A 26,752-nucleotide genomic window follows, 5' to 3' on the forward strand; every position below is an offset into this window, starting at 1 on the left:
TAATTACCTCAGGCTAGATGAATCAATGGATGCTAAGATTAGTGGTTTATTTTGAAGAAAAACAGGATACTTAATCTCAGAGTATCTCTCCCAAGATATTTATTAATTACAAAAAGGAAAGCAGTAACTTTACAATGGAAACACCTGGCAGACACCACCTTAACCAAATGATCAAGGTTAACATCACCTCTAATTAGATACAGTGCTATCATGTGTCCTTTGATATGATACACTGAGAAGTACCCATCACTTCTGTGATATTCTTGCCAAAATACAGAACCTCAACTAATCAGAAGAAAACAGCAGACAAATCCAAATTGAGGGATATTCTACAAAATAACTGACCGGTACTCGTCAAAGGTGTCAAAATTATGAACAAGTAAAGACTGAGGAACTATCAAAGATTCGAGGAGACTAAAGAAACATAACAACTACATGCAATGTAGGAATCTGGAGAAGAACATTGGTGGAAAAACTACTGAAAACCAAATAAAGCCTGTAATTTAGTGAACAGTATTATACAAATGCTAATTTCTTAGTTTTGACAATTGCATTGTTTAAGAGGTTAACATTTTTAAAATGTGACTGAAGGATATATAGGAACTCTATACTCTTTCTGTAACTTCTCTGTAAGTCTAAAATTATCTCATAATAAAATTTAAAAGAATATGTAGTTATGTGTATTTTACCACAATAAAAAAAATTGTGAAAAATGTATTTAGAGAAATTTTGAAACCTTCTTAGGACAGATAAAATTTATACCTTATAAATAAGCCTTTTTAAAAAAGGGCCAACATTTAGCATAAATTGACATGACGACACACACACAAACACACAACTACTTGCCAATGTATGTGATCACGGAGAAATTTCTTTTCAAGTTCACTTCTCAGAAAATGACTGCTGGCCCAACATTAAATAAGAATCAAACCACTGGTCCACATCATATTGTTATTCTAAGAACCACATTTGAAATACGCAACAATACTCTTGTTACATGGCTCTGCTTTATTGCAGCTAACTTGCAAAATAAATCAGCACTCTGTGAAAGAAAAAAGCAATTCTTAAGATTTCCAAAATCAAAATACTTACCAAAGGAAAAAAGATGAGTTACAGGGAGCTGTATGGATCTTTTCTCTTTTTTAAAGAATTCACAATCTACAACAAACTAAAATATAAAACATTGATTTATTAGGAAATAAACAGATTTAAATTTATAGTAAAATATCTTGACTTGATGTTTGAGGAGAAAATAAAAGTCTTTAGCTTTGGAGAAGGTATCGTGTGTCACACTCTAACTCTGGCTATACTTAAATGGCAAGAATTCCTCAAGTAGAGATGCTAACCCAAGAAAGCTTGATAAACAAGCTTAAGTTGATAGACAAATTATTAGAGGGTCATTTCTGTAACAACAGATCTATACAAAGTTTTCTTGTAGTTAGTGTTAGGTGTTTCTAGAAGAGGGGCATTAAAGGATCGAGCCAAGTATTAAGAGTCATGGTTAACTCAATATTAATTAGGGATTTAGATAATATATTTGAATACTTTCATAGTCAAAATGAAAGTGTCATTGTTCCTTTTTTTAAAATTCCATATCTATTAAGTATCTACAGTCTAATTAGACTACATAAGGCATTTGGAGACGTACTGCCATTCTTTGACAGATGGCTAATGTTACTGTATAAGATTATTTTAGGCTAAACAGTGATTATAGTAAGTGGAAAAAAGGTTTATTATGTATGAAGCAAGAAAAATAAATGATATCTCAAAAAAAGTAAACCTAAAATGTGACATCTGCATCAGTACAATTTTTTGTAATGACATTTCTAATAAATTGTTTTTACAAAGGCATACGGAATTCTGCTCTCAGCTGTCTGCAGTAAGAACAGTTTCATTATTACTTTTATCTATAGGAGCTAAAGAAGAAATTAATCTAATGCTTACTTGTAGCTAGCAAATAGTTTGCTGTCTACAGAAAGCAGAAAGCCGGGGGGGTCTATCCCAGGCTTTTCTAATAATTACACCCTGGATTGTGCAGCACTATTGTGTTTGCCTCTTGGATGAATTTTTTATTGTTTTTGAAAGTGAAAAAGAGATGAGGGAAAATGCTATTACGCTGTAGTACACACAAAGGAATTAAAGGAAAAACATGTTAAGGGGCTTTGTTTTTATTTTTCCTTCTTTACTTAACAAGGCAAATAACACATATTTTCATTATACAAAGCAGCTACTAAAATGTCAGAGAAATCATTTATTGAACAGGACTATTTATTATATTTTTACAAAATATTTTTGAGTTAGCTATTGCCCGAGATAGGGACAGAATTTTAAATCACTTTGTACAGGTATCTTAAATAATACAATTTTTATTATTGTTTTAAAAATTTGGCCATGCTTTTTATGGAATTAAACCCTTCCCCAAGAAAAAGAATTCAAGTGTCTCTCTTTGAAACGACCAAGGTAAATAAATTTCTAGTAGATTCATTTTGTTTTCTGTCATCAAAAAAATGCAGATAATTCCACATTTGCATTTTGAAAACTATATTGTCAGTTACCTCAAACACTTTTAAACTGTGTGTATATATACTTTTAAACGGTGTGTATATATATATATATATGTATCCTTATGATGATAGTCTCTGACAGACCTGCAAAAATTACTAAAGGCCTAAGTTACCACCCTAGTAAGATGGTGTGTGCAACAGTAGCACCAGCAAGTGTTACTTTCCAAAGAGCATTAAGGCATGTTACACATTTATTAGGCTGCTATGATTTCCTGTTTGTTAAAACTCATTAATTTCTTGGAATAAACAGAGATAGTCTTTCCAAGTTTGCGAAAGATGTTAAATTCATTCAAAACCAACTTGCCTGACAGGAAAACCCTTAAAGAGAGCTTTTAGTATTGAAGATGTTGAATATTAGGTTGGTGCAAAAGTAATTGCGCTTTAAAAGGTTAAAAATAATTGCAAAAACCGTACTTACTTTTGCACCAACCTAATCCCTCTCACTTGAGCCAAGCAAAACAAAACAATGAATCCATTCTAAGCTACTTGTGAGATTCAATCTTTGAGATGATTCTCAACCACATCCCCCCTTTTTCAAATTTTCCTAATGATTTTGGCCAAAAATCTCATCAACTTTCTCTTTCAAGAAACATTATTTGAGCATTTATGTGGTAGTACCTAAAGGTTGAAGATGCAAAGTAGAATAAAACATATCTGGTCCTCACTCTCAAAGAATTCACAGTATGGTGATAGCAGTGGAGAAAAAAACAAATAAGTTACAATTCAGTGTAAAAATTCCTCAAATAAGTTATAAACAAAGTAGCATGGGAGTAAGTAAGAGGTTACTGGAGGAGTCCAGGAAGAAAACAGGAATACTTAGGCTAGATCTTAAAGGATAAGCTTGTTGGGTGAAATATGGAAGGGTACTAGAGGGTCTTTTACCTCCATCTTTTTCCTTACCCCCTACTTCTCTCAAAAATCACCACAATTTTATTTCTACTTCCACTTCCATAGTACAAGCTCTCATAACTCCTTATGAAGTGCCTATTCTCTGTGTTTCTAATCTATCCTATACCATAGATCCATCTTCCAAAATAGCTCTGATCCCATTACTAGTATAGTGAAATCTTTCAACCCCCTACTGACTCCTTAATTCTGTAAAATCCTGAATCTTCCAATTAAGATCTTCCACAATATGTCTATGAAGTACTTTTTCAGACTTTTCTTCCATTACTATTCTACTCATGGTGGCCATCCTTTTAACACGTTGTGTACGGCGGGGTTTAAATCCCTCGTGAAGATTCTCGTGATCTGTACGCAACGTGTTAAAATTACTATTTACTTATTCACTGTTTTCTAAACATACCTCAGGCTTTCATACTTTCATGCTTGGCTCCCACTGTTTTTCTCTCTCTCAACAGTGCTGTTCATGATAACTTTCTGCAATGATGCTTCTATTTAGCATCTTGAATGTTGTTAGTACAGTCAAGGAACTGAATTTTTAATCTTATTTTATTAAGTTTAAATAGTCATACATGTTAGTGACCCCCTTATTGAATAGCACAGGTCTAGAATGTTCATTCTACCTATAGGAACCTTAAGTATCCTCTAAGACAATTTTAAGTTCACCTCATAATAAAGCCTTTCTTGATTCCATCAATCAGAGATATTTGCCCTCTTTACACTTTCCTTTTTTTGTTTTTGGTTTTATTTGTTTTGTTTTTAAAAGGAATATTTATTTGACAAGTTTCACTTAGTGCAATACCCCTAAAAGGAAATCACAATACAATGAAAGATTTAAATCAAGGCCTCAGAATTTCATACAAATACCAAGACCAAAACCCTAAAGTATTGGTATTGCGTCTCAAATTTTCCCCTTTAACTTAAAACAAGCTTAAATTTGCGTGCGTTAGAAGTTATTAAATGAAACTAGAATTAACAAACATGCCAAATGTTTCACTTTTAATTGTAGACACAGCTCCCATACTGAGTTTTACAAAAAAGCCTGTCTTTCAACAGACACCCGAAGTGTTCAATGTAATGTGACGTAAGAGCAACATTTAACATAATTCAACTGCTTTAACCTAAATACACTTACTGCTTAAGTACATCCTACAATAGAACTAACTTGAGAAAAGCTAAAAATTGTTTAACAGTTATACTCAACTTAGTTGTTACATCCTAGATGAATGTTTGTGTTCAAAAATACTGAACTGAAAGTCTTTAAAACAATCCTAATTTCCACTTAGAGTAAGCATAAATCACAAGCTGGTATTGCAAAACTGTTAAACTTAAGTTTTGTTTCTTTCTTTAAAAAATGTTGCCTAGGAGTCAGTGATGGGGCTGGTTACATTTCCCACCCACCCCTCATACTGGACACGATAGACATCCCTCCCATTCCGTTCACGCCCATAGATGCATGGCTTCCACCATTATACTATGTTTCCCAGAAAATAAGACCTAGCTGGACCATCCGTTCTAATGCGCCTTTTGGAGCAAAAATTAACATAAGACCAAGTATTGTATTATATTAATTTATATTATATTATATTATATTATATTATATTATATTATATTATACCCAGTCTTATATTATAGTAAAATAAGACTGGGTCTTATATTAATTTTTGCTCCAAAAGACGCATTAGAGTTGATGGTCTGGCTAGGTCTTATTTTCAGGGAAACACGGTAGTAGCTGCTGTTCACTTCTCCTTGGCTGCCTATGCAATGTTTGATTGAAAATCACTGGAGTTTTCCTGTAAAACTTGGTCATATCCACTCTTGCTGCTCTGGCTGCCACAGCTGCCTCAATAACCTCCACCCAGCTGCTGGCTTGCCGGGCCCCCATAACTGGACTGATTTGACAAGCCCATGCCTTCCATTATTTGGCTACCAGAAGCACCAATGCTTGCTCCTGCTGTAGAATTCAAGAAGAGTTCTAAATATCTGTGTTGCATATTTTCTTTGTCTTTTGACATAGCTGCCACAGCCATCTTCATGAGTTGCAAACTCAAACATCTACTTGACCAGTTACTCTGCCATCAAGACCAATTTCAATATGTACTCTCACAGAGTGGAGTGGTGAGAAAAAATTATAAATGTCATTCTCAGTAGCTTTGTAAGGTAATCCCCACATGTGCACAGTGTCTGTTGTGCTCTGGAAAGTAGAGCCACCATCCCCATATCTGTGGTCCGACATTCCTGAAAAAAGAATAATTGAGGTCTCTTCCAAATCTATCTGACCCCAATCCATAGCCGTTATTATAGCCATTATAATTATCATAGCCTCCATAAGCACCATGCCTCATCCTTTCAACACCAGTTCCCGTGTCCATGCTGTTAAACCCTCTGCCAGCCCCAGGTCTGTCATAGGGACCTGGACGCTCCATGGCCGTAAGCTTTCGTGGTGGATCATAGTGAGTTCAAACTTCAGCTGGACTACTCTTAAAGATTTCGATATACCTCTGCCCTCTTCTTTCCTTGTGTTTCTTTAGAGTCTTTTCAGCTATTTCCCGGGAAGCAAATTGCACGAAGGCCTCTCCCATACTCCTCCCCTGGAAGGGCTCCGGCAATGTTATTCCATTTGGCACAATTTCCAACCCTGAGAAGAACTGAACAATTTCTTCCTTGCTACATCCAAAGGGTAGTCCTCTAAGCCGTGCAAAGCCATCATTGGGCGTGTCAGGACTATTTGGACCAGTATGCTTCAACACCCAATCCATTTCAACGTTGTTTGACTTGAATGCTTCAACATATCTGTGTCGCACAGTTTCTCTGTCTTTTTTCTGGGTCAATTGGACTTCACCTCCTGATTCAAGTTCAACAAAAGCCTCGCCACTCGGTCTGCCTTCTCTGGTGTAGATGAGATGAATCCCTAGACCCCATTTTGAATTTTGCAGTCAGAAAAAAACTGCAGCACTTCATCAGCCAAGCAAGACCAAGGCAAGCCCCGGACCTTCACCTTGAATCCCTCCCAGCCTTTGGTTCCCAGTATCATCGTCTCTTAGTGGGTTCTGGCAGCGAGACAGACTGAATATGTGGCTTCAGCATGGCTGAGAAAAAATCTACACTTGTCATATGTTTGCTATATTCTGATTTGATATATATTTTTAGGTACCTCTTGTATCGTCACTCTTCCCTATTTCCAAATATATTTCTCTTCCCCAAGAGTACTTAGCTTTTTGAGAACAGGGTTTGTTTCTTCCTCATTTGTGTGCCTTCTATCATTCCTGGCATAGAGTTTACACATAAACGGGCACTCAATAATCAACATTTTGTTTCTCTTTTTTCAGTTGTAATAGAAGATTTTGAAAGACTGATAAAAGTATAACTAAATCCCACTTGGAACAAGGAGACTTGGGTTTATTCTGCTTAGTTCAAGTTAGAGTAGCTGATCCTAACTATCTTAGGTGAATCACCAAAGTGGCTATTGTTTTAGATAAGCCCTGTGCTGAAGAAGTCATCAAAAACCAACTTAAATATTTAGCATGAATTTTCCCAAAACATTCTGATAACAACCCTCAATCCATTTGTTACCTTACTTCCATGAATAGATGGTACATAAACAACAAGATGAGACAAAGATGGATAGTCTTGAAGTCTTAACGTCAGAGACTAAAAAAAAAGATGAAAGTAAAAAGCTGATATTATTTCTTAGGGCATTTAGAGATTAAAGAACATTAAAAGAAAAATAAATTGCAAACACTATTTCTTACTCAATAAGTTACAAAAACACAGATTTCAAACTTTATGTTCAATACTTCATAAGATGCCCATGTTTACAATTTCGGGTTAATCCTGCTGAAAGTCAAATTCCTAATAATTATGTAAATATGGATCACCAAAAATATTCCTTGAACTGTGTCCATTCATGTAAAAACAAATGACATTTAACACTAAATTTAAATATTTTACATAATTATTTCCAGATTTGGTCTTTCTTTTTATAATTTGTCTATTTGTTTTGTAATGTTACAGTATTACATCTATATTTATTTTGGTAGTATATGTCAGAGACTCAACAGCTGATAAATGACTGAATGCTAAATATGATAGAAGAGTTAGAACTTAATCTCAAAAGACTGTGATCTACCCCAAGTAGTACAGACTTGGTGGCTAATGATGTATATGACTATCATCCCCTGGAACTTATTTCAGTAAATGACATGAAGGCACAGTAAGGCTAATAATACACCTCACCAATCGAACATCTATTCTGTTCAAGAGAATTAAGACCAGATCCTACAGTCCATATTTTGAGGAATAAGTAGATAGGAGACTGGCCTATTTAATGAAAAGGAAGCCACCAAATACAGTTTTTTTTCCTGGAAGTACATGTAGGGTTGGGAGTATTTATATGTTGTTAACAATTTGTATGCATTAAGAAATTTCTGCAGATACTTAACTTTCTCCATTGTTCTTCAGATGCACCTGTGTGGGCAAGTCCAGGCAGAGGTTCTGAAGCTAAAGAACTGCCTGCCAATGAGTGGCCCTCTAACAACCTGATCAGATTTACTTGGGAGTGCTTGTTAAAAAAACTCCTGGGCTTCACCTCAACTCAGCAAAGTCTCTGCAACAGACATATATTCTAATATAAATGAAACGGTCTTAAAAGGGCCACACAAACCACAGCATAGGCACCTGAGACCAACCAGACAGATAATAGATAGTATGAAAGACAAATTAATTAGAAAGAACCATGGATATTCCGTGTAACTGTCCACTCTAACAGCTTTTGTTATTTATTCTCAAGAGTAACATTTTTCTCAATATTCTTTTTTTAGGATCAGAATACTTTTAAAAAGAATCCATGTCAAAATACATTTCCTTGTAAAGTTAAGTTACAACATAGTTACAATGTTGTCAGTAGAAATTTGACAATATAATAATATTCATCAAATCATTATGTTGACAGGTAAGATTAATATGAAGTTTGAAAATTTTTCAGTTTTAGTAAAGCTGCAAGAGTAAAATGCCTTTAATGCTGAGGCACCACCCAGAGGAAATCAAACATGAGCCAGCTGAGATGTCAGAAACCCTTGAAGTTCTGCCGTTGTGTGTAAGGCAATGCTATGGTGCCAAAATACAATTTAATCAGGCAGTGACTGGGTAATTTGTCTCATAAAACTTAGATTTCTTTTGAAAGTTAATTTTTTTGTTTGTTTTTAGCAATAAGTCCTTACTAAATTCTTGGCTTTCTGTGTTTGTGTGTTTAGAAACTTCTCCATTGTACCAATGACAGAAAAGGTCCATGTGATTGGTATTTAAAAATTGAATTTACAAGTGCTTTCTGGAGGCTTCCATCTATTTATTAACAGTACAGTCAGCAGAGATGCCAAAAGTGAAATGATTCTCATCAATTATATAAATATGAATAAAATATGAATAAAATCCACAACATTTTTTCACTTTAATCTTTCCATTCCCTTCAACTTCATGAGAAAGTAATTCTGTGTACTTTTTATAAATGGTAACACATATTACATGTAATTTTGATTTTCATTATAATGGAAAAGTTTATTTGACTTTAATAATTACAATACTCTTCAACTGAAGACATTTAAGATTACAGAATATTGTAATCCTTGTTTTCTAACTTCTCTCTTTCATTCTCCCCCCACCCCCCCATAAATTCTAGTACACTTGTAATGCTGCCTGGCAATCTCTTCTAGTATTAACTATAAAAAGTAAGGAGCTGGAAGAGTTTGTTCTCTTGCTGTTCAGCCACCTGTTTCTTACATTAAGAACAAACAACACAGGGGCCTAGAACTAGATGAATATATTGTTTAATCTCTGAAATTAAAAAAATAATACAAGAAATATCTTTTAAGAAAAAAGGAGCAAAGTAACATTTTATCAGGCTTTTAAAAATCATTTATTGCTTCCTAACTTTTAAATTACAGAATGGATAGTATATCCAAAATGGATATTCAAGAAAATATTTAATATATTTTATGAATTGATCAATAAGTATATCCTAATACTTTCATTTTGCTCCTGCCTAAAATGTAAAGATAAAACCAGTGAAAGACCTTAAACATGTTTATATGAGTCAAATTACTTCCTTACAGTATTTGTTTCATAAATACAAAGCCAAATGAATTAATATCCACAAAGTAAGAGTGACCAAGGTGACAGAAAAAATAATTGCAACCATTCCAAAGTCAAGTGTAAGTGACTGCAATTATTCATTCTGTTACCATTCCTCTCAGTATGTTTAAGCTCCTCTCTGTTGGTGTAACAGAGTTGACTGTATATAAACAATAAGCACAACTAAGTAACTGAATTGCAGTAGGAGATGATTGGGACCAACAGGATGACTTTACTTTCAAGTCTATGACTCTATTCATTATGAAAACATATTTTATTTTTAAAGTATAGATTTATTTGAATTCTGAAAACTATCCGTTCTGACATGAGATTATTAGTTATAACAAATATAATTAGGAAATTAAAACAGATTTTTTCATCAAATTTTAGACTTATTTTACATTCTCCATAATAGCTTTTGAGATGCAAATTAGCCTTTTGTAAAAAAGGGTTGCTGACCTAGCAGAGTTGCTTAAGGAAATCACTAACAACTATTAAATAAATTCCATGAGTACTAGAAAAAGTAGATCATTATCAAAATGCTTGACCACAAACTGATGTTGATCTGGAAAATGATTTTGTGTCTCTTTGAGATGCTCGCTTCCTGACTGTAGGTCCTCTCAGGAAATGAATTCTAAATACACTACTCAGCTCATATTTTAGGATAGACCGTTCCAAACATACTCTCACAACAAATTTTAAAAATTTATCTAGCTCTTGGTATGATGCTATAACAGATAGATTTAATTTAATTTAGATCATTGTTAACTTAGATTTTACTTCTGAAAATTAGGAAAAAAATCACATTATCCTCCTTCAAATTTTTTCATTTCTAGAGAAAATATTTCTAAAATGCAGATTAGCAAATCTCAAGTTTATTTAATACCTAGATGAATTAATAAAAGAGCACATTCTAAATTGCCTATTGGCTCAAGTACTTTTTCAACTAAATATTAAAATTCTAAAGCCATAATTTACCTTAATTGTTGGCAGCAGTTCAGCTTTCCATGACAAATCAACCCCTTGCCGGCTATGAAATAAATATGAAAGTATAATTAGAAGACAAATATATTATTATATAAATATAATATTACAGTATATAATGTTAAAGTATTATAAATTATAAATAAGCTTCAGAGGAAAAAGAAACCATCTACAGACCTAGTATCAGGGAGAGTTCTAATGAAATGAAGTTTAACAAGTCTAATCTAATACATTCTATCCACATAGACCCTTTGGGAACAAAAAAAGTGTTTTTCCTAGCAACCAACTCTTTCAATGTTTAAAAAAATTACTGGTATGCTAATTTCCTTTTTTTTTTTTTTACTTAAAATCAATACTGTAATATAGTATAGCACCATGTATGAAGCTACTGTGAAAGTGTGATACGTGAGTATTGTTTATGTTGAGAAAAATGACCAATAGAGGTTCAAAAGACTCACCACATAGAAGTGCTGTTTATGCAGCCAAAAATCCAACTATTTGTATCCTGTTGGTTAATAACACAAACAAAGCGCACTAAATATTGTAGAAAATAATTATGTAAAATAGGCATTGTCAATATTTTACTGTTTTATGATAGGGTCAGTAGGCACAATGGAAACATAAAATAGCAACTTACTATTTAGCAATGTATCCAAGATCCTCTCAAAAGTCAAATAGGTCAAGGGTAGGCAAAGAAGTCTAATGTCAACAAGATAGGTAAACAAGTAACCTAGAGTAGCAGTATGAGAAAGAGTGACCTGATGGGATCTCTCCACAGTATATTACCTAAGCATTTCTAATTTTTGAACCAATGTTTTCAGAGTTTGGCAAAGTCCATACTTTAGGTAGTTACATAGTCAGTAAGTAACATATATTTTAACAAAAATAGAGAAATGAACAACTAGAGGTGCACTCTTAGACCAACCAACAAACAAAAAAACCCAGAGCCAAGTAATTAAAAATAACAATCTAAGTACAGCCTTTTAGCTTATCATTTGAGGTCTCATTTGATTACCAGGCAGATAACTTCTACGCAACTGAGAAAGGAATTATGCCCTCAAGGAAAAGAAAAAGCAGACATAGTTTGTGCCCTCATGAAACTTAATAAAATGTTAAGACATTTTTCAAGAATAAAGAAACGAAAGCTGAATGAAACAAACAAAAAATAATATGGTATTTCTCTGCTCTCTACTGTTGGCAAAATACTTGTGTGACTTCTGTATTGGTTACTACCTATGCTTCTCAGAACAATAATGTCACATGAAGCAAAGCAACAAAACAAATCTGCATAGCCTACACTGCTTTAAATCTAGAAAATCTAGCAGCCTCTCAAGATCCAACCCACGTTCATAATGGGTTTTTGCAGCTACTAAGGGAACCTATCCTCAAAGATAGCCCTTATTATGAATATTGCCAATATTCCACACTACTTACTTCAGTGTACAGGGAATTCCGACTCATTCATCAATGAACAGAATAAAGTATTATTCAAGCCCACCCTAAAACACTGTGTTGATATAACCCAACACAGTAGAACAATAACATCCCTAACTAATTACAAAAACTATTGAAAACCTTAGAAAAAGTCACTCAGGAATTGCCGACTAACTCCAGAAGTACACAGAAAAGAAAATGCTACTTGATCATAAAATGCAGTTCTAAAGAAAAAAAAAAAAAAATCTGCCTACAGACCTCAATGGCAACTAAAACCATTAGATAAAAGATTGATTAGGAACTTCATAATGGATGACTCACACTGGTAACACCTAAGTCCACTGGTAAGACTTTAAGTTATTAAATGCGTGACAAGCAGATATTATATACACCCTGATAAGATACACAGCTCTACTTATAAAACATTCTTGACACAAAAATTTCATCTGAATCTAATCGAGATTTTAGATCTAACTACCATTTTACAGAAAACATAAGGGATAGAAATACATGTTAAAAGACACCACAAGAATACAATCACCTAACCCCAGAAGGTGGAAAATTCTGGAGAGAGCACATTACCCTTCTTTAACAAATAAAAGAGTTAAAATCCATGAATCAAATGCAATGTACACCCTTTGGCTTCTGATTCAAACACACCAACTTAAACATAATTGAGCAGAGGAAAACTGAACATGGACTGGATATCAATGACATTAAGAAATTTGTAATTTTTTGGATGAAAATAATGGTGTTGTGGTTACGTGTAAAATTCTTACTTGTTAGAAAAATATATCGAAGTGTTTATGGATAAAAGGATAAAATGCCTAGAATTTGCTTTAAAAAAATTATTCAGTCAAAAAAAAAAAAGTGCGGAAGGGACAAATGAAGTTAGAATGGCAGAGAATTGATAACTGTTAAAGCTGTATGCAATGGTTCCATGACAATTTGTTATTGTATTCTCTCTCTACTTTTGTTTGAAAACTTCTATAATAAAAACTGAGGAGATGGTTTTAAATTCACCATATGACCTTATGCTAATTAATACCCATGGACATTAATTACAGAAAAGGGATCCTCCAATAAGCCAAATGGACAATTTGCACTTTGGCAAGGATTTTTCTCAGTATAATACAGATACTCTGATGTGAAATTTAGTACTGAATATGAATATTTTCACTCTCAGGACCCGAATCTTGTGGGATGAATTGCCCATCCAGATTTTAGGCTGAGAGATGCTAGTCTGTGAGGGATGCAAAACTCTGGTAATCCCATTAAAATTAGTATTCATTGGCACCTAGTCCACAATGCCTGCCAACCATCTTTTCTAAATGCTTTATTATATATCAAGTGGCAAAATCTACCAACTAAGTGGTATAATAGATCAGTGTACATTATTAGCTACAGAAACATTTTAATGAATACTTTTCAATCAAAACTCTGTTAAAGACAAATATTTTCAACTAATTAGATTTTTAGTAAGAGTATATAGCTAAAGATGAGATGTACAGATAGTAGTTGAATTTAAAAAGTGAACAGTTAGCCTTTTAAATTTACATAAAATGTAACAGTTAGCTTACCAGCATCGTGCTCTGACAATAGGCATGAGTGTAGATTTTTCTATGATTTGCAAGAGGAAATGTAAAATATATTTTATCAGATTCCTAAAAAAAGAAAGAAAACACAATAAAACTATCACAAGAGTAGGTAATTTCATCATCCAAAAATCCAGATAAGGCAATCATTAATTTTCTAATTCTATTATTCCTGGTGCTGCTGAGAACCAATATTCTAGAAGTGGGAAGATAATACAGATGTAAGATAGAGAAATCAGATAAAAACCTTGTAGTCCTGAATTTGTCTTAAAAGTATCAGTATGAATGCACATGTTTTGTTTTGGTTTGGTTCTTTGGCCTTATGTTAAAGATAAAATACATTTCTTAGCTCTCTGTTCATTGAAAAGGCCTAGAAATGCTAGCCTACTAGCCATAAACATCTCTAGTGCCCAGATTATGGTTTTGGGGTGTAATTTCCCAAATATCAGAATAGTTCCTTAGAGAAAATAGTTGATTCAAGGTCTAAGGCAGGAGATATTCAAAAAGCTCTGAAACATCTTTTCATACTAGATAGTGAGAAAACTGTCGAAGACAACTAAAGAGACAACTGTATCAAAGAGATTCTGAAGCCTCACTTGAAATGGCTTACACTGGTCAAAGATAGAACAATTCTAATATCGCCTTTAATATCAAAAATAGAACAATTTTAGTGTTTCAGTTTAGACAGATACAAATATCCTTAGATACATGAGTTCATAATACAACTCACTATTCTGAAAACCAGTGCTTATAAGAACCAAAGATTCAAGCTATGATCATTTTTTTCCTTTATGATTTGTTCCACTTTTGACAAATTTAGTAAATAAAGAGGAGTTTTTCTATATAGTGTTCCAGTTAATAAAGAAGGAATATTCAAATTAGAGTATCATCATTTTTGAATCCCCTAAATGAATTAGTGACTCTAGGCATTATTCATCAATAGCTGCTAACATCACAAAAAAAGAGTCTAGCAAACACAAAAACCTGAATCTGATCAAGCTTCTAGATCCAACTAGTAAGTCACAGGAAAAGAGTAGGCAAAGGAACATATTCAGTGACAACACAAAAATGCAATCAGAAAATTAAGACCGAAATTTTACAGGACAAATGACTTTTTTTCTCCTCAGCAAATAAACAGCAAGGAAAAAAATGGTGGTGAAGTAAATATTGGAGATTAAAAGAGGAATAAGAGACATTCAACAAATACTATGTGGATCTTGTTTGTATCCTGATTTAAAAAAACTGAAAAAGAAACAACAAATTTTACAGTTACAAAACTATGAAACTGAACACCAACTAGATATTTATTATTAAGAAATTACTATTAAATTGCTTTATTGTGGGAAAATGATATGTAATTATCTTTTTTAAAGAGTCTTTAGCTTTTAAAGATAAGTACTAAATTTTTTTTAAAAAAAGTAAAAGCAGTCCATTGGTGGTATACTCACATTGTAAGCCACATAGGTCCATTTTGACACTTTTACTGGAACCCACATAGATGTCCCTAAGGTAAAAGGAAATTAATTTATTTGACATATATATATATGTAGATAGATAGATAGATAGATAGATAGATAGATAGATAGATAGATTAAACAATTTCTTTTATTGAATGCTGGTGAAATACTTCTCAATCATAACAGGATTTGAAAGAGAAGTGGTTTCCAGAACACTGGCTATTTTAAAATAAAAAAATCTAGTGAGATGTTCTCTATATACTCATCACTAACCAGCATTCACAGCAAGTAAAGCATTTTAAATCTATTTGGCATCCTTAACTCTAAGGAAGTACCACTAGAAGGAAATCAATATTTCATTTTCCAAACAAGACAAGTAAATAAATAGTGTATGACAAGTATTATATTTAAAAGAAAGATTTACCAGCAAAACATATGCTTTTAATTCAAAAGAAAATTGAAGAATGCCTGATAGTGAGGTTCTGAGTCAAGAATAATATGGCATTTATTTTATGTCACTGTCAGGAGAATACAGACATTTAACTCGATCTTTTAAATTTTTCAACTTGTCATGTTAGCTTTAGGACAAAATTTTTACCAGCAACTTCTTACCAATTGCTTTTCTATTTTTTCCCTTCCTTAACCAAGAATTTCGAAAAAACCATCATAGAGAAATTAACACAATATAGTAAGATTACAGTACCTGAAGTATCCCAGTTTCAAAGACTGACTGTTAATAAAAATAATAAAACTCTACTTAAAATTAAAACACACCATTACCACTAACCTGTTAAGTCAGAAATTATTGCTGGATTTTCCTCGAAATGTTTTGCTGGGTGTCTTATAAAATGGTGATTTAAAACCGACAATTTCTTCTTGGGATTTTCAGTTATCTAGAAAGAACATTGATACATTTGGTATCCTTTCAAATTCATTATGATAGTTCAATGAAACTTCGCTTCAAGTAATAATGATAAGAGCCAATAGTTACTTACTCTGGGCTACATGCTATTCTAAGTGCTTAACATGTTAGTAACTATTTAATCATCACAAGAACTCTAGGAGATAATAACCTTCTTATCTGTATTTTAAATATGAAGAAACTAAAGCACAGAAAAATTAAGTAACTTACCCAGGGGTCATGCTCCTATTAGGAGTCTGGACCAGTATTCAAACCCAGGCAGTCAGGCTCCAGAGCCCATGCTTTTAATCATTATGCAATAGTTCCTCTTAAGTAACAGTTGATTAAAAATCATATACCATGTTTCCCCGAAAATAAGACCTAGCCAGACCATCAGCTCTAATGCATCTTTTGGAGAAAAATTAACATAACACCCAGTCTTATTTTAATATAAGACCCGGTCTTATATAAGACCTAGTATAATATAATATAATACCAGGTCTTATATTAATATTTGCTCCAAAAGACACATTAGAGCTGATGGTCCATGTACATCTAGGTCTTATTTTTGGGGAAAAACGGTATGAGGTGTGATAAAAAACTACGGTAAGTATTTAAATAAAAAAAATTTTTTTACAGTCAAAGATACATTGCCATTAATCCCCCTCAAAATACTCCACCTTGCTTCAAATACTCTTAGCTCATCATTCTCACCACTTTCTGAAGCAGTTCTGGAAGTCCTCTTTTGTGAGAGTCTTTAGTTGTGCTATCATGGCTGCCTCGATGTCCTGAATCATTTTGACTTTGGAGAGGAGCCAGAAGTCGCACAGTGCCAGATCTGGTGAATAAGGTGGATGAGGACACACCGTAATGTTTTTATTTGACAAACATCCATACCAAAAGTGATGTGTGACACAGAGCATTGTCATAATGGAGGATGATTTATAGCACACTTTAAAACACACCTTCCCTCAACCATAGCTCACACCTGACTGACTGCACTAAACAAGTTGAAACTTGTCACACACTGTTACTAAGGTTCAACGTGCCACTTCCCTTATTGAAGGTCCTTGCCTTTCCATTGGACGGCACTCGGCAGCAGCATTCACCATGTTTTGTGATCACAACTGAGAAAGGCTCCATGTCACACATCGCTTCTGGTATACGACAATTTCTGTCCAATAAAAACATTACAGTGTGTTCTCATCCACTTTATTCACTGGATCTGGCACCGTACAACTTCTGGCTCTTTCCCAAAGTCAAAATGACCATGGAAGGTAAACATTTTGAATCAATTCAGCATATCAAGGCAGCCACGACAGCACAACTAAAGACACTCACAAAAGAGGACTTCCAGAACTAACTCAGAAAGTGGCAAGACTGATGGGATAAGTGTGTTTGAAGTGAGGGAGAGTATTTTGAGGAGGATTAATGGTAATATGTCTTTTACTGCAACATTTTTTTTTATTTAAACATTCACCACATTATTTGATCACACCTCATAAAGATGTACAAATCAGTTAAGTGCTCCTCCAATCTAGTGATTCCAGTACACTTAGTTCCCCATCTCAGACCAGTGCCAATCTAACAAAGAATTCACTGGTCACTAGGGAAAATACGAACTGCCAACTATACTTCCTTGGAAACTCCTTAACTCTGTTTTACTTATTTTCTGTGGCAAAATATCCTTTCTTTCATGAAATGAAAATGCAAGAAGATAATAGCATTTTTCTATTGTCTGTTTTAAAATAGCTAGCACAATAAACACTGGCAACTTTATATCAGACCTTCTCTTTAAAAAAATGTACTGGAATATAAAATTCATTTAGAATCTACCACTATTTAGTTCTCTAGCTTCACATTGAGGCCCTGACTGGGAATTGATTTTCTCCACAACATACTGAGAGAATGATAAAGAAATGACTGTGAGGACCCAGGTCTACTAAATCTTTTCAATGCCTTAGAAAGTCATCCAGCATTTGCTTGAACATTTCTAATCTGGTACTTTTCAAAATACTACATTCCAATTCAACAATTCTTACTAAGAGAGTGCCTTTTTTAGAGCAAGTATCTGACTCCTTGCTGCTTTGATATGACAGCCCTTCAAAAAACTGAAGACTGTTATATCCCCATCCAAATGAAATATTTCTTCTATAGATTAAATAACTTCAAAAACTCAACTGTTTTTCACAGAACTGTTTCAGACCTTTCACCACTCTGACTGCCTTTCCTGGATAAACTCAAGTTTATTAATGTCCCTCCTTAAAATACGATATACAAAACAGAACATAGTTCTCTAGATATTGTGTAACTAGAGTGAAGGAAAAGTGAAATTTAACTTCACTGATGCAAACTCATTACTTCAATCAACCCAGTCTAATACAAAATTAGTTTTGATTTTTTAAAAAAGCAACCACATCTGTTTGCAATCAATTAAAAGCCATAGGTCTTTCTACCAAAATTTCAGTTAAGTCAGGACTCTCCCATCCTTATTCACGCCCCAGAAATCCATCCACCCACAAGTTTTCAGCTTTGACTTTTACGCTGATAACCATCAGAAATTACTCTCTAATGCTGATTCCTTGGTATCACATGTTCGGGATTAATTATGCTTTGAGTTATAGTTTCTCTGTATATGTTCGCTTCATCTCCTAGACTATATGCTTCTTGAGGAGTAGGAATCATATCCTAACATTTTATTGCCTAATATTTAGTCCAGTCCATTATATATAGTGAGTTTATGAAACAGAACTCAGTTTCATAATATTTTGATTGTTAGTGGTATGTTAGCAAAATTTTCTCATTTGTCCCTTAAAATGTGTCTGTAAAATACCCATTCAGAATTATAACTTATTACTCTCTAGTATTAGTTTTCTCATCTTAGGATTTAATGGAAAGCAAGATTTGATTTATTAAAATTAGGTTTACATACAATTTTTAAAGAATATGACTGAGATCCTCCTGTTTTTCATTGGCTAAAAGGGGATTTTTCTTCAAACTACCATATTTCATTTCAAATACAAACTGATCTTACAATTTTAATCGATTATGTTATTGTATCTAGTTGCACTCTTTCAAGCAGACTAAAAATTATTGCCACAGTTAAGATTTACAATTAAAACAATGTTGAAAAACTGAAAAATATTTGCATCCCATAACCAATTCACAATGTTAACTCTATAAAGCTGATTTACTTTAATAAATACACTAACTTAAATATGGTATCTTGAAACTTAACATGTGGTAAAACACAGAACAATTTGGGACTGTGTTATCGCATTCCTCAGGGGAGAGCTAAGTATCTGATTCTAGCGGTAGTTATGCAGCTTTCTGAAGGGTTAAGGAAAAAACTATAGACACTATCCCAGTATTATCAGATGAAAATAAAGATATTCCCATTTTGAAAGTGATTATAGTCGACATAAGAAGTAGGCTTCTATTTACATCAAAGTAAAAAATATGTATTTTCATTGCTATAACAAAAGCTCTTATTTTACTGAAACAATTTTTAATTTAAAAATACATACTTGTTTAGTGTCTGCATCAATAAGATCAAAGAATGCTCGAATTGTAGCCAACTGCAATTGTTTACACCTGAAAAATAAAATAAGTGTTACAAATGAAATCCTTAAAAATATATACTTTTTTAAGACACCGAGTAGCTGAATGGATAAGAAAACAAGACCCTTACATATGTTGCCTACAAGAGACTCACTTCGAATCGAAAGACACACACAGACTGAAAGTAAAAGGATGGAAAAAGACATTTCCTAAAAATGGAAACAAACAGAAAAGCTGGGGTAGCCTTTCAGTCCTTGCACACAGGGCAACTAGGTCATAAAAAAAGGAGGACTCGATGTGGAACCGCCATTTCCCCCGTTTTTGGTCTCTGCACGTTTCACAGGCCTCCCAACAGAGCTATGTTGGGACAGAGTACATGGAGGTTCACAACCTCTTTGATCCGTCCGAGCCACTATGAGGAGGGCCCAGGGAAGAATTGGCCATTTTCAGTGGGAAACAAATGGCGATTGCTAGTTACGATGACTCTGTACTTTGGATCTGGATTTGCCGCACCTTTTTCTGTAGTTAAGACACCAACTGCTAAAGAAATAAGGATGCTTTACTTAATCCATGAAACAGATATGAAGAGAAGCATTTTAAGAGGTGCAGTCACTTTGAAAAATGGGTCAAACTGTTGAATTCCACATACTAGATATGTTTGTATATAAACTTATGGCATGAATCTTTAACTAAAAGCTGGCAAAGCAGTACTTATACCAGATAAAACAGACTTTAAAACAAAGGTTATACCAAGAGAAAGAGAAGGACCCAGGCATCCCACTTCTGGGTATTTATACAAAGAAACCCAAAACACTACTTTGAAGGGACATATGCATCCATATGTTAATTGCAACCTGGGTGTCCATTAGTAGATGAATGGATAAAAAGGAGGTGGTACACATATACAATGAAATGTTACTCAGCCATAAAAAGGAATAAAATCTTTCCATCTGCAACAACATGGATGAACCTAGAGGGTATTTTGCCGAGTGGAGAAAGCCAGACAGAGAAAGACAAATGCAGTATGATTCACTTATATGTGGGATCTAAAGAACAAAATAAACAAACAAAACATAAATAAACTCATAGATACAGAGAACATTTTTATGACTGCCAGCTGGGAGGAGGATTGGGGGAATGGGTGTAAAAAGGGACGGGATTAAGAAATACAAATTGATAGTTAAAAAAACAGTCATGGAGCTGTAAAGTACAGCATAAGGAACACAGTCATAATATTATAATAACTGTGTGGTGTCAGATGGGTACTGGATTTATTGGGGTGATCACTTCGTGAGTTGTATGGATGTCTAATCACTGTGTTCTACACCCGAAACTAATATAATATTGTATGTCAACTGTAATCAAAAAACAAAAAAAATATTTTTAAAAAGCTATTTTAAAAATCAATATGCTACACAGACCATAGAAATACATACTTTTCATACAGACACGTACAGTTCTATTATTTAATCATATTTTAAGTTTCCGTTAATGCTATAAACTCTAAAATTATTTAACAAATCATTATTATTAAGCATGTATGTTCAAGTTGAAACATAAAAATAAAGCAAATTAAATATTCTTGGATGTTTGACAGTAGAACTGCCAGGGTCCCTGTATCTTTCTAAATCTCCCCATCTACCCCAGCTATAGATATACTGTCTGCCCCATCTTTTTATGCCTGAACTGTTGTGCTTCTTATAGACACTATTGATTGCACTGCAAGAAGGTGAAAAAAAGAAGCTTTAAGCCAAAACACTCAGAGATAAGATACTAGGGTCTACGTATTTCTTGATCCATATTTAATCTATTTCTTTATTTATATTAAGGTTAAATCTAATTCCTATTTGGTTTTCCATGTGCCTCTCCAGAATAATAAGTCCCTGAGTTTGGTGACTGGCTGAGAGCTCAAAAAGTCCTACAAGAGTCTTTGATTCTGCCCAACTATGACAAATGCTAAAATTTTGATATTTCACACTAGCTTTATTTGAGACTGATGCTAATAATTCTTCAGGAGATGATTCTATAAGTTGTCAAGGGAACCTTGGTCACACTGAGACAAGAACCAAGGTTGCAGTCCTAAGCCCCTAAATTAATCTGTCCCCCAAATCCTTATTTATTTATAACTAAAGCTCTCAAAAAGCTAACAAACTAATCAATGCACTGATGAGAAAAGAGGACTACCACAAATCACCAAAATAAGTTATATTAACTTACCACACAATAGAGAGGTGGTCTGTTGAGACCCAGGTCTTAGGCACTGCTGAAGTCTAAAAGGAAAGAAAAAAAAAAAAAATGAAACTTAAGAAAAGCACATTTGTTATTCTCCAAAAGGCCTGAAATTCTTACAAACTAGTATTTAGAATCATGTAGCATTAATTTCACTATTTTATGATGTACAGACATTTTTAAATGATGCATTTTTATAAAGTGGTCCAAAAATATTAAGATAGTTCCTGCATAAAATAACGTAATTCTCTGTCACACATAATTCTGCTTAGTCATACTTGAATTACCCTTTAAGAATTATTACAGCATCCATAGAACCTTTACTGAGGTTTAATGTCTAACTATTGCTGTAATAAGAGGGTGAGTTTATGATTCTTTAATAAATCATAGTTTATGGACAAACTATAATAGACATTTTAGTAATTTTAGTTCTGATTAGACAACCACTTGATAAATCCTAAGATGTTACTTCTTAATCAGTGTGTGCATGAGAAACACCTAAGCCTGGGGAGAATTTCCAAAAGAAACATGCTTGATCACAATTCCAAAGCCTTGCCCAAATCATTCTTATAAGTGGGGTCCAGGCTTACTTATTTTGAAAAAAAAAAAAAAAAAATCAGCAGATGACTGGGATATATATTACTGGTTAGAGACACAATGGCAAAGGCTCCTAAAAAATATAACTATTTGCAGAAGGCTTCCTAACAATGACATAGCACTCTTCAATCGAGCCTGTAAAGTTGGAGGAATCTATAGCTTACTTGCTGAATTTATAAACATTAGATAATCTTATTTAGGAATTACTGCTGGCAGCTTACTTAAACAAATGAGAGAATCAGAGTGCACTCTGGTTCTACGATTATATTAGGTGCTCAGTAGAGTAAAAATTCACAATAGAGAACACGTATCATTACTAAGAACATAAAATGGGTTTACTTTCATTCACGTTAATGAATGCATCAGGGCTAGAGTTGAAAAGGGAAAGGGAACATATAATAAAGGTACCGTGTTTCCCCGAAAATAAGTCCTAATGAGAAAACAGGCCCTAGCATGATTTTTCAGGATGACATCCCCTGAACATAAACCCTAACGTGTCTTTTGGAGCAAAATTAATATAAGACCCAGTCTTATTTTCAGGGAAACACGGTAGTTGCTCAAGACTACTGGTGAAAACTGCTGAATGTCCATCAAAACCCACTCTTCCCTTCTTGCACACTTGGCTAGACTACATCTCTTAGCCTCTCTTACTTTAAGATGTGGCTATTTTTCTCTAATGGTATGTGAGCAGGAGTGATGTGTGCCATTTCCAGGCCTGAATGCTCTCCTTCCCCCTTCCTGTGGATTGAAATAGTGATAATTAGAGCAACCTCAGAAGTAGAGCATTCAAGAAGGCAGTGCCTACTGCCAGCCTGGGTCCCTTAGAGGGACTCCTTCAAAAAAACCCACCCTCCAACTTAAATACCTACCTAGGGCAGTTAGATGAGTTAAATGTAAACTTCTATTGTGTTTCAGTGTCATTACCTGCATGAATGTATATTAGCCTACCCTACTAACACAACTGTGCTCTCTAACTTAAGCAATTTTTCTAGTATCAATGGATGTAAATGTCATTTAAATGTACTTGAAATAATCATTTAAAAATTGTTATTTTAATAACTGTTTTTTGTAAAAACATACTTTAAAACATGAAAGACCCTAAGCTATTTGAGGCTAAAATACTAAATAAAACTCAGATTATACAATAAGCCAGATTTGAGAAAATTCTTTAAGAAGTAAAATATTTTCATCAGCGATACAGAAATACAAGATGCCTTGACAGTAATACATTATCAAATGGATTAAAAATGAGGGAAGCGCGCATGCACACACCCTCACACATGTACACACACACACACACACACACACACACACACACACACCTAAAAAGACCAGAATTATTTTAACAATAAGGTGCATGATAGTGGTATTAATACAGCATCATCCTCCAAACCAAGTCTAGGAAATAAGTTATATCCAATTTTATATGACTAAAACATCTGCATTTACAAGAGTTGACATTTAGTGTTTTGAGGACATCAGCAAACATATGCACCAAATATTCAACATCAAATAAGATTCATACCAATAATGAGGTTTTAGAGGTTTACCAATTTTGTTCCAAAGCTGTTATGGCTAAATCGCAAGTTCTCCAATTATAATAAAATGGTGAGTAATAAACAGAATAGCTTAACAATTTTTGTTCTATGTATGGCAAGCATTCAGCAAATATCTGTTTAATGAATGAACAGCAATCTAAGGTGGGGCAAAAGCTAAGCTAAGCAAAAGATTACTTATGAAGAGAACAACTAGAAACAAAGCACTATCTCCTAAAAAGCAAAAGCAACGCTATGGATTTTATTTAGAAATTAAATTAAGTTACATTTGAATATGATGTGTATAGTAGTTAAATAGTTAAGTTCTTAACTGAAGAAGTCAAGGTTAAAAATATAAGAAATAACGTAAATCCTAAAAGGAAACAAACTCACTTTACAGAGGCTATGTATCCCGGTTAAAGACCAAATACATGATGTCCTAGCAGGGAAGAATAATTAGCAAATTAATCAAACAGGTTTCTGTTTATACTATCAAAGCTAATTTTTTTATTTTAAAATTGGTAAAACTTTACTCAAGTTTATCAATCCAGAGTATGTGACATGTTTGATAGACTACTACTGTATACAGCATACCACTCAGATACAAGAGGCCCTTGGACTCCAGTCCATACTTTCTTATACTTAGAATTTTATTCAATGGATAAGCACTTATTTTGAACAATTATTTCTCATAAATAAGAATTATTTTCATAAAGTTTGTAAGATCCTTTTTACTTTCCATGGACGTAAGCAACCATGCCTCTGCCTTCCCAACATATTCATATTATTCATTCACATTCTCTCTCCGTCTCTGTCTCTCTAGCTCACACACACGCCCCCAAGCACGTACAGCTGTACTACACCAACTCAGCAGTCATTTCCAAGCAGCTAAATATCACTTCTCCTTTCATGCCCCACTGCGTCCATCACATTAGTATTTCAGTAGAATCTTAAAAAAGATTACCACAACAGATAAGGCACTGGTATGATGGCTTAATTTTGGCAGAAAAGTCAGTCCTGAACGAACTTGGTAATCTCGGAATCCTCCAGCAACAGAAAGTGTGGTTAAATTTATGTGTCTAGCATTTAGAATCCAATAGTTGTTTACAGTCATATAAAAATCTGGTAGAAAATAAAAAAGACACACATTAAAAATTAGTAATCATTCCCTGCAACAATAAGCTATTCATAAGATTAATATTAAACTGAATTTCTGTTTAAGCCACCCAAATTTTCTATAAACAATGTTATTCACATTTCTCTATTTTGAGACAATATCTTTCCACACATTCTGCTTTCGCCATTAAATCAGAGGACAAATACTGTTACTAAAGGTATCAATAATGAAAAAAGATACCCAAATTCTATTAGCTTTGACAAGTCCATATGCAAACAGGTCTCTATATTCCACAAGGCTGCTACTTGTTCATGAACCACAAAATACAGCAAGAAAGAAAAAACCCTAAAATTCGTCCAAGGATAATAGTTTACTATGCTAAAGAGTTGTAGATCTTCCTAATTAGGCAACGTCCCTGCTTATCAGGGCTTAGCAGCTCTCCTGCGGCCAACCACCACCACACCAAGTATAATACTATTTAAGTTCCTAAAACAAAATACAGCAAAACAATGACATTCACATTAGTCTTGGGACTATGCAGCTGCGGAAAACCTGAGGGTTAAGGTTCTACCCCTTTAGTGTAACAAGTAGTTCAAAGGGAAGAACTTGCAGACAATTTTTCCACTATATCTATGGAGAGTGAGAACATTTTAGTGTCAAAGAGTTGAGGCCAGGGCAGGAAACTTCTCAGTTCCTTTTCTGCTTATCAAAACTTAAAGCATTCTTATCCTGGTATTTGATTTCACTGAGGGCTTCTAACATTTTGGAAGAGCATATTCCTCCCATTAAAGATCTCAGCGGTATTTACCTAGCCCGTGATCAAGCAGACCCATTCCTAACATCTGCCGGGCCTGGGACAAGGCTACCAATGCCGTACACATGCCATAGGCCTAAATACGTATGCACAAGTCAAAATTCCAGCTAACAAACTGCTAAATAAAAATATTTTCTCAGCCTACCTTGACAAATATATCATCAAAATAACCTGGAAGACCAAGTGTGAATGAAGAATTCTAGGACACAGCAGCGTTGGACACTGGATACGGCAGCACAGCGTGAGCAGATCTCTGTTCCAGCCCATTGCTATGCTTTCACCCTTCTCTGCCCATCCCAATTCCATCCCGCATCACAAGGGCCTCAGCGCACATCCAAGCTCTGTCTGCACCTCAAGCTTAGGGTTGTGCTTATCTGCCCGCAGGACAGATCCATGTAAGAGGATCACATGGACGCTGGAAGTGGGCATATGCACAAGAAAAGTCTGGAGGCTTGGTTCCCTGGAACATGGCCTAGAAGTAAAGGTGCGGCCTCCAGTGGGGAGGCTGCTGGGCCTGTACATGCCACACCTGCGGGGAAAGGCAGCCCCAGAACAGCCCCAGAAGTGCAGAGCCCCGTGCATGGCTTCCTTTCCCCTGGTTAAGGGCAGTATTTCCACCCATTATAAATGCAGAATCTATTTTTGGAGGTCATAGGGATCTCCTACCACCCCTTAAACTTTTGTTTTTTTATTCTGATTCAGATTTAATGCAAGAAAAATTAAATACAGACTAAATGGGAGAGAGGCTTCCTAATTACAGTAAAAACACCTTGACCGTAAGAATCACTTCAGCCTGAGCCTTTTAGAGACAGACCACAGATATCCTTCAAAACAATAAAACCTGAGTCTCTTGCAAATACTCCTCAAAATATTTTTAAAAATATATTCTGAGTCATTCCAATTTAACCTACATGGCTCACCTACATATGTCATAT

At 34.2% G+C, this 26,752-nt stretch overlaps 1 protein-coding gene and 1 pseudogene across 2 annotated transcripts in view; both read right to left on the minus strand.

The window, feature by feature from the left end:
* PGAP1 (post-GPI attachment to proteins inositol deacylase 1) overlaps positions 1–26,752 on the minus strand; it is a 69,608-nt gene that overhangs the window by 24,953 nt on the left and 17,903 nt on the right. Inside the window, exons 5-14 of one of the 2 annotated variants that reach the window (XM_019741321.2) lie at positions 24,851–25,008; positions 21,743–21,795; positions 19,492–19,558; positions 15,851–15,956; positions 15,055–15,110; positions 13,592–13,675; positions 11,036–11,082; positions 10,572–10,623; positions 7,041–7,118; positions 1,093–1,168 (exon numbers count right to left, since the gene is read on the minus strand). In XM_019741321.2, coding sequence (XP_019596880.1) covers positions 1,093–1,168; positions 7,041–7,118; positions 10,572–10,623; positions 11,036–11,082; positions 13,592–13,675; positions 15,055–15,110; positions 15,851–15,956; positions 19,492–19,558; positions 21,743–21,795; positions 24,851–25,008 — 777 coding nt within the window. Of the gene's footprint in view, positions 1–1,092; positions 1,169–7,040; positions 7,119–10,571; positions 10,624–11,035; positions 11,083–13,591; positions 13,676–15,054; positions 15,111–15,850; positions 15,957–19,491; positions 19,559–21,742; positions 21,796–24,279; positions 24,295–24,850; positions 25,009–26,752 lie in introns of those variants that run through there. The other variant, XM_074339617.1, reaches the window with a different exon arrangement.
* LOC109452414 (heterogeneous nuclear ribonucleoprotein H2) lies at positions 5,138–7,034 on the minus strand (annotated as a pseudogene).

This window comes from Rhinolophus sinicus, linkage group LG01 (assembly GCF_036562045.2).
Source record: "Rhinolophus sinicus isolate RSC01 linkage group LG01, ASM3656204v1, whole genome shotgun sequence".
Lineage (NCBI taxonomy): Eukaryota > Metazoa > Chordata > Mammalia > Chiroptera > Rhinolophidae > Rhinolophus > Rhinolophus sinicus.